The sequence below is a fragment of the Dendronephthya gigantea genome, unplaced genomic scaffold, assembly GCF_004324835.1.
Source record: "Dendronephthya gigantea isolate DGI-Jeju-01 unplaced genomic scaffold, DenGig_1.0 000030F, whole genome shotgun sequence".
Lineage (NCBI taxonomy): Eukaryota > Metazoa > Cnidaria > Anthozoa > Malacalcyonacea > Nephtheidae > Dendronephthya > Dendronephthya gigantea.
The window spans coordinates 1794475-1807909 of NW_021163040.1; the positions used below are offsets into that span (position 1 = coordinate 1794475).

The 13435-nt window shown below is 36.9% G+C and overlaps 2 protein-coding genes across 2 annotated transcripts; both read right to left on the reverse strand.

Annotated features, from left to right (window-relative positions):
• Positions 1–2217: 2217 nt before the first annotated feature.
• On the reverse strand, positions 2218–8210 carry LOC114524219 (major facilitator superfamily domain-containing protein 6-like). The gene is made up of 2 exons (XM_028545361.1): positions 5186–8210; positions 2218–4829 (listed from the first exon to the last, which is right to left on the reverse strand). Exons 1-2 carry the CDS (start codon positions 6738–6740, stop codon positions 4534–4536), a joined length of 1851 nt encoding a protein of 616 aa, XP_028401162.1. The 5' UTR covers positions 6741–8210; the 3' UTR covers positions 2218–4533.
• Positions 8211–11095: 2885 nt separating this feature from the next.
• LOC114524150 (39S ribosomal protein L2, mitochondrial-like) lies at positions 11096–13387 on the reverse strand. Its single transcript, XM_028545279.1, has one exon. The coding sequence runs from the start codon at positions 13366–13368 to the stop codon at positions 12544–12546; it is 825 nt and encodes a 274-aa protein (XP_028401080.1). The 5' UTR covers positions 13369–13387; the 3' UTR covers positions 11096–12543.
• Positions 13388–13435: the final 48 nt, after the last annotated feature.

Here is a 13435-nt window from a genome sequence, read left to right on the forward strand (position 1 = left end):
TTCATTGCACAAATGGATAAATAACGCATTCTTTATAATAAAGCGTAGCTGTCTAGCAGCAGCTGGGAAGTTTGTTGCGCAAGGCCATGCATAGGCCGGTTCAATCATTACTTCCCAGAGGTTTTGTGACGTTTAGTGCGCACAATCTCTATAACAATAATGATAATATCTGCCATACACCTCTCCCCCCCCCCCCACTACTTGTCAGGCAGATGATATTAATTGCTAAATTATTATTGTTGCACAGGCTGTTAAAAAAAGGAAACCACAATATAATTTACAAGCACAATAGTATAATAATGCTTCTAATTGTGTAGCTAACCATGTGAATATTTTTGAATATGGCTTTTTTTTTATACACCCAGTAGATCATTACAACGAATGGCCTTGCTATAAAGAAGCGCTATAATATATATATATATATATATATACCGGTTTGCAAAAACGTTGTCCGCAGATAGATATATAGATAGATACTCGAAATCTAATTAGAATTGCATATGTTGTGTAATATGATTGAAATCCCATGCAAATGTAATCATATGCAATTCTAATTAGACTTCTAGTATCGATATCGAGAGCTTGTCAGCTCAATAGGTGATTTAAAAATCACCTAAACGTGCTACACAAAATTTTTAACAAACACAATCAAAGTAAGCTATTCGTGTATGGGAAATGTTAAGAGTGATCTCGGCACACCGAAATGCAATTGCCAAATCAAGTCCGAATGTCCATTAAGGAAACTGCAACACCAGAAACATCGTGTACAAAGCTACAGTTACTACAGACGATGACAATGACGCTAAAGAGTACATCGGAATGACGACTACTTCTTTTAAAGAACGCAGAAACCATAAGAAGTCAATGAAAAACGAACTGTACGCAACTGAAACGGAAGAAAAGTGTGTGTGAAATGGTCAATCTTGAAACGAGCAATCCCAAGATCTCCTGGAGCTCCATGCACGATGTGGTTTATGCCTCGCGGAAAAACTGTGCATAATCGTGCAGATGAAAACAAATGTTTAAACAAGCGCTCTGAACTGTTTTCCAAATTATTCCCCTTTGCGAGACCATTTTGTGGATTATAACCCCGTCCATCTATCAGGATGCATGCATGGTATCACTCGATATATATATATATATATATATATATATATATATATATATATATATATATATATATTATATATATATATACAGTCGTTATCATTAAGGTTGTCTATGTCAATATATATACATATATATAAATATCAATCACGTGACCATGAAACATGGCTTATTTTATTCACTTACCTTTTGTTTCTTTATCATTATCAATATTGTTCAACTTACTATGACATTAAAGAAAATTTTAAGATAGATTTCCAACGATTTCCCATAAAATTAACGTATGCAGTACAATCACGTGATCGATATTTACGTATTTATATATATTTCCAGATGACAACCTTAATGATAACGACTGTATATATATATATATATATATATATATATATATATTATATAATATATATATATATATTATATATATATATATATACATTTATATATATATATATCTATATAGCATAAAATGTAGCATAACAACTTCCTAAATAGACAAAAACACTTCTCGACGTTTCGATCTATGTTTCGACCTGAGGGCCTTCGTCAGGAGAGTTAGTATGGATTAGCTACATATTATTATTAGCTACAGATTAGCTATATATGTATAACTCTCCTGACGAAGGCCCCCAGAGAAGTGTTTTTGTTATACCACATTTGATGCTAAGTTGTTTGAAGACGCTGCCACGCTGCTCCTAATATACATATATATATATATATATATATATATATATATTATATATATATATATTTATATATATATATATATATATATATATATATATATATATATATATATATATTTATTTATTTACTTATTTATTTAATCTTAAAACAGTATTAGCTGCTACTTAAAGTTTCATGCTTCTTGCAATTCTTGCCTCTTGAAACGTTAAGTAGCAGCTAATGCTGTTTTAAGATTAAATAAATAAATATCGCTCTACAAAAATTGTGTTGAGCACTCTTCAATCTACAACAGATAAAAAGCATTTGTTATATATATATATATATATATATATATATATATATATATATATATATATATATATATTTATATATAACCTCCATGTTTGGATTGGCCGAAGGTTATGTCATATATCTGTAATAAGGACCTTAATTAGCATCTTCCCTTCATGTTTGTGGTAAAATGGTAATTCTGCCAGGCCACAGACATAGAGATATGGCTTTTCGCCAAATCGCCATGATCTTTATATCTTGCAAAGGATTAAACACGTGTATAAAACGTATGGGCTGTGACGTATTTGCGGACAAAGTTTGTCCAACTGGGCGCATTAGCTAATCAGAAACATTTCTTTTCTGCAAACAACCTAATAACGCAGAATTATTCTTGAGGTGTATAGGTGTTATATATACTCCATATTTTTATGTCGATCACAGGGGGCGGTATTCTTTTGACTTGGACGTCGGCCTACATAACTCATGCTCGCCTCTCAACGAATTTTTTAGCTTTCACTACCACCTGCAATCTTCGACCGCTGTCATTATCGACATGACCGGAGTTTTCACACCAAATTACTTTCACAAAAATCACCTTTTCTTTTGTGCTATGGGGCAATCAGATGTTACAATAATTTATTTAAGATTTGTTATATATAACATTACACATTTTAAGTTTGCATGTGATAAATATGATATCATTGACATTTACAATTTCCATAATAAAAAATTCGACAGTAATAATTTCACGTTCAGTAAATCTTAAATACGGCAAATATAATCCTTGAGGTTAGAAATAGATCTTAGATTGGGTTTAAAGTTGATTAAACGTAATCCTAATTCTTAGCCTAACCTAATCTTAAGAATTGAGTTTGTGTATTAAGGATTTATTGAACATGGAATTATTACCAAGACGTCTACCTAGAAACCGAGGCGGTCTAAGGCCTCTCGTAAGCAAATATATGGGCAAACCTAAATTTAAAGTGTATAAAATTTAATGGGATACACCATTGTCTATTTTGTAGTTGATCACTATCGCTCCCAACAGTACTTGAAAAAAACGTATCAACACAGAATAGGAATTAACACCGGAAGGAAAACTCCAGCCAGTACAACTGATGTTTTTAGAAGGTTTTGTAGATAATTATGCATTATGGTTGTACGTATACTAGCAATACAGAGGTTAGTGAGTTTAAGATACACCAAATCTACGACGCGGACGTGTAGCAAAGTCATGCAGAACCGCGTATGTAAAACAAATTATTACTGGTTTCCTCACACTAAAGTAGCAATTTTCATGTCACGTCGGCGTCGTAGATTTGGTGTATCTTAAACTCGCTATCTTATAATTATACTATTTATGACGCCAGTGCTAGCAGTAACGGCGGCAGCTAGGAAACAAAACAGACTTAATCTAAGATCTCTTAACTTGTTTATAAACCTGACAAGTTCATTCTGTAATTTCTATTTCGAATTTTCTGTCGTGGCAATGCCTACAGTTTCTAATACATGATATTTTTGACTGACAAAGATTCTACTGAAATATTTTTCGGAATTCCAGTTCTCAGCGTTTGGTTTTGATCAGCCGTTGGCGTTTCGAGAAACGTACTGAGATTTTTTTCTTTGCTATTGTAGTTAAAACGGAGCATAGCTGAACTCTTCGGGAGGAGGACAAATGTGATAATCAAAAGTGATAGAAGATAAATTCGGCGCACACAACCTCAAAAGTTTTCCCCCAAAATTAAATCCTTGTGGCGCCGCTTATTATTTAGAAGGCGTAGGCAATCGGTAGCATATCTAATGGTCGGTGGCATCATTTAATAATACGTGTGCTTGATGATACAATCCATTTTTGCAGCTGTGCACTGGCAGCTTGTAACGCGTGACATGTTGAGTTGACGTCACATAGTGAATGAGACGTTTTCATGTTTCTCTCCGAGTGAGTCAGCCTTAAGGCTTTAGTACGTAGGAAAGTACACACTCTGACACAATATGTTAAATGATGATACCTAGCCTCCTCCGCAGGCATCTCTTATGTATTTATATTAGGCTTTTATATTTGCATGGCTTGGTATAAATGCCTAATATAAATACATAAGAGATGCCTGCGGAGAAGGCCAGATGATACCGTCAATTAATGGTTTAGGTAGTACAACGGCAACGGCAACGTGCTCATCTACAATGGCATTGATGATTGATCCTTTAGGACAAAACTTACGCCAATTTTACGGTGCATGCATGACAGTGCAGCAACAGTTAATGTATTCGATGTTGTTTGGAGTGTTAGAAACAATTTTGCTGATTGACCATATTTATAATAGTTAATAACTGTTTCAGAGAAAGAGGAAACTTGAAGAAGCAAATCGAGTCGATACTAACTCGTATTTTCTTTGAATTCCAACATATAAGGTGAATATATTTTGCCGTTGCGGTTGCCGTTGTATTTGTCTAATAACGCTGCAGTCTGCCCATCTATTCGTCATCCCTGTCGTCTGTGTCGTAGTAGCTATCGCTATCCTCTTCTTCACTACCTTCATCGGTCAATAGACTTCCCTGATCAACTTCAGATGGTATTTTGTGGTAATCTAACGCATCGCGTCCTGCATAACGTAGGACTAATTGAACAAGGATGAACAGCGAGAATACAGACGCTGTAGCCAATGAAAATGCCCGGAATGTAACATCACCGCCTACGTGATGAACTAGAAATCCGCCAACGATTGCGCCGGTACCAGTTCCCAGGCCCCAGTAGACACCTTGAAGAATGCCTTTAATAGAAAATAGGGCTTAATCGATCAAACACTATATTTTTGGGACAGAAAACAGAAACTATGTTAATATTGGGGAAAAGATTGATGATATATCGTCGTGTGCGATTATATAAAACTGACAATAATTGAAAGCTTTACAGTATTAAATACTTACGTGGTGTACCTAAAAGCTAATTTAGTTATATAAAAGGCTTGGCCCGCTCCTATACACACTGCTCAGTCAACACAGAGCTATACGATAAACATAAGTAATAATCATCGCAGTTAGACTGATGCTGTGTGAAATCAAAACTTTCTGAATCTTGTGCTGTACAAGTTGAAAAAAAGCATTTAAAAGATGATAGATTTTGTACCTTGAATGGTCGCGGGTGATTCCAACGGAGCCGAACTTGCGATGAACGACACGCACGCTGACCATGTCGCCGCGTAACTCCCGGCCTGTAAAATCTCAACAGGCAACGCGAACCATGGATTCTGCATGTAAGAATAGCCCAAGAAACATATAGCATATGAAAACAGCGTGCAGTTTAACACATTCGTGTAACCGATCTTCGTTATTACATATCCGGCCAAAGAGAACACCAGGACGTCGGTGAGGCTTTTTAAACCGCCAGCTATGCCCATGATAAGTGTGGTTGCGCCAAGGTCTTCGATATACCAATTAATGAAGTTGAGTAAGAACCCGTGACAGCAGCCGAGATAGAAAGCTACAAGGAGAAACACCGCGTAGCGGAATCGCATGAGAAACATTGCAGAGCGCCATGTCGGTTGCTCTTCTTCGTAGCTGAAGCGGAACTTCGTAGCGGTCAGGAAGGCAAAGATAGCAAAAGCGGCGAAAAAAATAAATAAGATGAAATAATCGCCGTGAGTGTCACCGCAAACGATTTGCCGAAAGCCGTGAATGAAGAAGCCCACGATAGGAACCGAAAAACCGTGTCCCACCGACCCCCACAATCGTATTCGGCCGTAATAGTGCTTCTTCTCCTTCAACACGCTCAAACACGATGCATCTGTGAGGGTCATCGTTGGCGACTCCAGGAACTCGCCGATTAGGATCAACAAAAGGAATATGACAAATAAATGCTGCATTTCAGTTTTGTCGTTGTGTCGTGTGTAAATGACCGTGAAATTTTTGTGTACTTCGACGATCGTTTTCCCCATCAAATTGCGAGATTTTCTGCGTTTCAAAATATCGGCTCTTTTCTCAGAGGCAGAGTCTTTACTGTGTCGCCTGCTGCCTAGCTTTGAAAATACAACATCTCTCGGCGTTCGTTTAATCTCTTTTGTACTCGGGACGTATGAATCACTACACATCATTTTATCCAATGTGCGTTTAGCCAAAGCGGTATTTTCGCATATATCACTTTGCGTGCCCTGTGCTGTCATGGGAAATAGGTGAAAGCCTCGCTTGAACTTGTCAGCGTTGTGTGAGATTGCTTCTACTGTTTTGATGTTGTGAGTTTTGTTGATATATGTGATTTCACAAGTTTGGTGGGTCGGCCGAAAACCCATAAAGAATAGCGTTTTAAACGTGAACGCGATCAAGCCTGCAAGCAAAATCGTCTTTCTGACTCGTAATTTATCTGCCAACATTCCCCAAAAAGGGGCACCTATCGACTGAAGTAAGGGTCTTGCACCCGTTAGTAGACCGACGTGGCTCGCTAGTAGACCTAGTTGCTTGAAGTACAGCGGTAGATACGCAATAATTATGCCAAAAGCACCGTAGAAAAAAAAATAGAACGTTTTATAAACTACGAGCTTTTTTCCGCCGAAGCAATCTTCCAGCCAATTATTGCTTGAATTCGTCTTGCCATTTTCTGATTTTTCTGGCAGTTGATCGTCTAGAGCTTGGGAGATTTTATCAGCCTTTGTCGGGGTAATATCACTTCTTTCCTTGCCCTTGGACATAGTTTTGTTTGTAGTCCGTTACTTCAATATTCCGCTGTTTAGATTTGTGTTTATATGTAGGAACCCTTGTTCGTGGCTTTGCTTATGTTTAAACTATTTCACTGTTTGAACAATACAGCTAAACCATACGAGATTTCTTAATATTTCGTGAGCAATTGGCTTAATTCTTATCACTATGCCTTGGCTTTTACTTTTGATTTGCTTCGTCGTATCGTCTATCGCATCGAGTTTTATTCAAACATTATACACTAGGTCAGTACATACTTCGGTTTGCTGCGCAGCTTCTATCAATTTTCTTCAGATTCTAGCTCTTTCTATCAAAAATTCCCTTTAAAATACAGTTTTCTTCCAGCCTTGCGAATTTCGCTTCACTATACTGATAATTTGTTATTATTTTGATGTAAGGCCGTTCCGCTTACCTTTGCCTTTGATTTGTTTGTACTTTAATTTCGTTTATTTTAAACTTTGATTTGCTGAACGAAGTAAATGTACTACTTTGCTTCGATTTCCTCTGCTTTCACGCTCCAATTCTTTCTGCTTTGACCTTTGTTTTGATTCGCGTTCGTCGGAATTATATCGTACTGTTTAGTTTGTTATTGGCTTTAACCGTTCTAACTACTTGACAAACTCGTGATTAAAGACGAGAGGCCGTGATATAGCGTGAGACGTGTTCCAACGCACCAAAAGCGAGCAAACTCGTCACCAATGACGGCAGGAAGGCATTCAATAATCATCCGTACAGAGACTGTTACAAATTAATGCGATAAATCTTTTTGAAAATCCACGTCGGCGTGGCAGATATTTGAAAAAACAAATTAGAATCCGTGGTAATTGCAACGAATATGCAAAATACGTACGCTCTGTATTTGTCTGATCAGCTGTCAGATAAACATTTACCTAGCGCTTTAAACGCCCTGTTTGATTTGTCTACGGCTTGTATCGACAACAGCCACTTCGAAACCGGGCACTGGAAGTGTTATCGGACTATGTGGATTGTCGGGTTGACCGCAACAAGCTTTTCATTCGTTATTTAAATAGGAAGTGGATTTAATAAGTTTTGAAATGCTTAATTTCGCTAAAGTAAAGTGCGCGCCCATGCAATTGCCATAAATATTCCATAATGATTTCATTTCATCCAACGTATATAATATGAGAGCGTAGGCTTGCATTACATTACGGACCGCCTGCATTGAAACATTGAGTGCTTCCTGCACCTGCGCAAAGTACAAAGTCCAACATAATTTTAGATTAAAATCAACAATTCACTCGCTTTGTTTTCGGCATGTTACGTGAGCTATAGAAAAATTGTTGAAGCATTTCGCTAAAACATCTGTGACAGCTTGCCAAACACAAATTTCGGTTATCTATGTGAAGAAAAAACTTTTCAGTTTTTAACTTCGACAGAACGTATAATCACGGATTTACACCTTTACTTTTCCTTTGCCTTTGGTCTGGGATAATCACAACTTGGATCAGAATTCTGAATTTTGTTTTTAATAATTATCTTTGTTTAGGGTGAGAACAGCCATCGTACATTATAGTACACAATCTCGAATGCGCTATTCATATGGATAGTGATCAATTGTCATGAAGATTTTTGGTATTCAAATTATCAATGAGTGCAATGATCTTAATTTTTGATCTACACGCAAGTTGCAGTCCAAGTAATTGCGTTGTTCTAATGAATTAATGGACGCGATTAGTCCAATCACACCTAATTTTAGATAAAAATTATGAGCAAAGTGCCAGTACAAGCAATTGAAGCAAAGCAGGATTATCCTTGATATAACGCGCGAAAAATATTGCTATTTCTAATTTTATTCCTGTTTATATTTTGTAGTTTTATAATTATTTATATACAAACTATCCAAAAAGTCCTCGTAATATAACGGCATCCGAATCAAGGGTTTTCTAAGAGATTCTAAGGAGCCAAATTGAAGAATAGAATGTGATACAGTTCGGAACAAAGTCCTAAAATGATAGTTTAAAAGTACCAATCCGTATCTCTTGCCATGTGTAGAAGTGACTTTCTGATTAGTTCCGAGCAGATAAGCTTTTCTCCATTTCGGGATTTTAAAGATGGCCGCCTAAAATTCCTAAACGGCAGAATCCACAAAGGCACAAACATTTGCAGTGTCTCCACAGCACGTGTGCATTTTCTTTTTTTTTGGCTTTAAAACGAGCCTAAGTTTGCTTACGTTGTATGTTGAGCAATAATATAAAATGTTCGTTTGTTAAAAAGAAATTATACATGTACTACAATAAATCATGTACTATACGCCACATAAATTCTGGACTCTTTTTCCGAAATGGCATGAGATAAAAACTAAACATACTTGCGGGCTCTTCATGTAAAACATTCTTTTGAAATAAAAAAATTAAGGCCGTGTAATTTATTCTGACCTCATTAAATTTCTCGTGTTCAAATTATCACCCAAATTAAGGCTGCTATGCCTCATGTTGTTTGCACCCCTAATAGCCTTTGCCCCCCCGCTCCCCCTCCACACACAATAGTTTTGTTAATCATACTGACCTCTCAATTTCACGCTCATACCAACATTGTTAAAAGGCGGGCTGGGGGGGGGTTAATATACTGAAAAATTCTCCGAACTAATTTTCATGAATGTATATTATGCATTAGCAAATCTCGCTAATTAAGGCCCGTTTCAAACGTCAAACTTTTCATATGCCGAATCGAACGCAAATGATCGTGCAGAATATGCGTATAATCTCAGAGCGAGGGGCATAACCTTTTAATGGAACCTATTGTGTCTTGTTGGCTTTCGCAGCAATGTTCTCAATGTGCTTAGAGCCTTAGACCACGATAAATTGCTAGAGACTGTGACACCAAGGTCCGGTAAGATTGTAAGATTTTTAAGTTTTCCATTTCTTTTTGGAGAAGTGCATAACCTTACATTTCTTCGTGTTGAAATTCATTTTCATATCAACGCTCCATGTCTGTAGGCTGTCAAGGTCTTGCTGGAGCGATGTACTAACGTCGGGGAGGTATAGAGATCTGTACAGTTTAGAACTTTAATACAGTTGAAGGTATTTCCTGTTAAAGTGTTCGAACTGAATAATTAAAGCCATAATTTTGTTTTAATAGCCCACTTAATAAGGTGGGAGTCTACCTGAAACTACTTAAAAAAAATCGATTGGTGGATTTTGGTGGAAATGGCTTCTCCGACATCTAAATAATCTCGTTAGATTATTTTTTGTGCTATATATCTTTACAATATTATAATTTATAATATATCTATACAACAACTTGATAAGTGAAATGAACGATAGAATTTGGTATAGGGTGTATTCCCTCCATTTAAGAGACGAAAAACTTGGGATGATGTTGTATGAAAACTTTTTGCAATATCCAAAAATCTATCGTTCATTTCAATCTATTTGCATTGTGATCCACAAAAAGCTCATTGGTGTAAAATTTAGTTGCATCCATGAAGAGTTATCTTTTCTGAAGTATAAAGAATGATCATCTTTGAAAGTACAGTATATTATAGTGAATATAGATGTAAATAGTTAAGGTATGGAAATAAAATTATTATATTTGAAATCCCTGTTTAATAAGCTTTCTGGTGATGTATAATTTTATGCAGTTAACAGCAATAGATGGCAATTAGCAATAAGCTTGCCAACCGGAACAGCTCGAAATCTCCATAGGAAGCGTTTTCGCGGCGTTTTTTTTTCGCAAACCAACCACATCACCGGATTTCAGATATTCGCGCCTAGTGGAAAACGGGCCTAAGACTTATAGCAGCCAGGTTTCTGCATGTGGAGGCATCGTTATGATGTTTTTGGGGTCCAGCATTTTCGACCATTGGGTTTTCTCAGAATATACGGAGGAAAATTGATCGTGTTAAATCGTGTGAACAGACGCATGAAAAGTTCGACGTCTGAAGCAGGCCTTAGTGCGTAAAGTCTTTTTTTTCCAGTAAAAGATGAAGCAGTTGAATGTACCATTCATTGATCCTTGTACCCCACATTCCAACAAGACTTGTGTCATTAAGGGAATATTCATTTTCACCTTTGAATTTATGTTTAGAAGTTCAATATAGACAAAGCTAGGCCTTTCTCTTATCGGGTGATAATATTCCGTTTCTACGACTTTTCTTCGCGATTGCAAACATAATTCATAGTTATATGTTGAACATAGTTTATGAACAGCATCCGAGGAATAAAAATAATGAGAAAAATAAGAACTCCATTGGTGGGAAATGATGAACATAAGCGATAACAGCAAGAATACTACCCTAACCCTAACCTAACTCTTCAACACTTTCGTATCTTCTTGATACGAAAGTGTTGAAGAGCAATAAATGTAGATATAGATGTAGATGGAGCATTGCTAGAGCTGTCAACAGTTTATTCTTTGCTTTCATATGTTCGATGAAAGAAAGGATAATATATCGCCAAATATCGGTCAAAATTCATTACCAAAAGCGCCAGTAAAGAAAAGGCTAGAAAACCACCAGATACGTCGATTAACGAAGGCGCCGTAAGCTTGCATTCGTATTCACAGATTTCATTACTGAGTATATTAAACGCCAGGCTTCAACCAGACCTAAGTATACATCTGTCGTTCTGTCCCGGAGGCATACTTCCAGAAAAATTAGGGGGATGTTTATGTTCCATGCAGGGCTGATTTTTGTGGTGTTAAATTTTATATTTGATTGGAAAAGCCAAGTTTTGTTAGGCGCTATAATTACAAGCAAAGGTCTGGCTATAAATTTTGGTTCAGCGGATGAATGTTCCCCGAGGAGTAGTGAACCAGTTCGGGGGAACCAGGAAAATGCTCCTTAGGTTTTTTTATATTTATAGCCTCAGGAAAACAAAATCCAGTTGAAATGCTATTTCTTCTTTGTGAGGCACTCTATTTTAGTGACCAAAAATTGCCGGTAACTGTAAGCTGATAAAAGTACAGCTTTGAGTTTACGTAAGTACCACCACATTTAAGGGGCGTATATTTCAAATTTCAATAATAGTGGGAAGTCTAAGTCCATCTTCGTAAATTGGTAATTTCAGGGGCTTATCAAAATCGCATTATTCCAGTGATCTATCGCCAAAGGTTCCTGCTCAGATTTCAACAAGCTTCACATCATTGGAAGTTGATATTTTCTTCCTTGCGCGGTTATCCCCATCCTGACCAAGTAGGAATTTTTTGTCTTTTGGGAAAAAGTAAAACTATAATTCAACAAAAATCAGTATCCCAAGAAGAATTAAGTTTTGCGCCCAGATATTCAAATCAGGTATGCAAAATTCAAGACTAAAAGAGCAGGCGTAGAAAAACGAATTAGGAGCATGCATGAATCATGATTAGAAAATGCATGAATCATGATTGGTCTTTAGAAACTCCCACGCTGTCGGGACATTTTCAAACCATAGATTTAGAGATTTTTCATATCTTCTTCATATTTACTTCATCCATGTGAATGTAGGGGATATGCCCATACCAATAATATTTTCAGACTTTGATGCAGCTCCTTGGGGATCAATTACCTCAATTTAATCCAAGAGTTGCATTGATAGCAGCTGGTCAAATAGTGCCTAAAGACACCCCTAGTTGTCAGGTCAATGTCAGATGTTGGAGATTAACAGTCAGAACGAATATCTATGATTATCTATCTATCTACAGTAACTGCTTTCACAGTTGAAAACACTCAAACAGTAAACAGGAATATAAAAAATATTTATTACTTACTATCATAACCACTTTGATGAATGTTATTTATCAATTTATAAAACAAGTAGTTCTTCTAAATTGCATACATCAGTACTATATATTCATAATATCTTATACCCTCTTCTTTGTCCACAACCACCTATCTTTACCAGTTTTTCCTTTTGGCCTTCTCCCAAGCCATCGGCTACGACCAGCTTTACCAATAATCTCATGTTTATGATCAATGTTTGATGCCCGGCCAATTGTTGCCAAACAATCAATGCTCACACTTTTTTCTTTTTTGGATGGAAGTTGGATAATAGCATGTTCCTCGGTTTTTCTAATCAACTGAACAGAAGTACCAGCAGCTCTTGCTAATTGCGCACCCTTTCCAGGTGTGAGTTCCACATTGTGAACAATTGTACCGATAGGCAATTTCCCAAGGGGGTATGCATCACCAGGTTGTATTCTTGAGATAGATGTTGGGCTGCTACGGGAAGCTGTTAATACATCTCCTACCTTGACCCCATCAGGAGCAATAACAAGTTTTTGTTTGTTACTGCCATTCCCAGCACATAATGCAATTCTAGCTGACCGACATGGGTCATATCCAATTTGCAAAATTTTGTCTTTTATCACCCTTGGTTCAGCAACTTCCTTTTCAAATGGTGCTCTTAGAAAGTCAATGATTCGATAGGTTTGTGGGTGGCCACCACCCCGGTGCCGGATTGTTATGCGACCAGTATTGTTACGCCCGGACCTACCATTTCCCCTACGGATGGTGCCATCCTTAAGATATTTAGGAATAGGCATGTTTGGTATACCTCGACGCTCCCTTATATATGAGTAAGCTGTTCTTCCAGAAGCAATGCAGGATGTCATGATATTTCTTAATCCTATTTGTGCATAAACAGATGAGTAAATTCCAGTAGGAAGGTTTTTGAAGAACTGAAACATGGCCTATATTGCTCTTTAGACAAAGAATAAATCACCAAAGACAGTTTAAAAATAAAATTGCATCAAT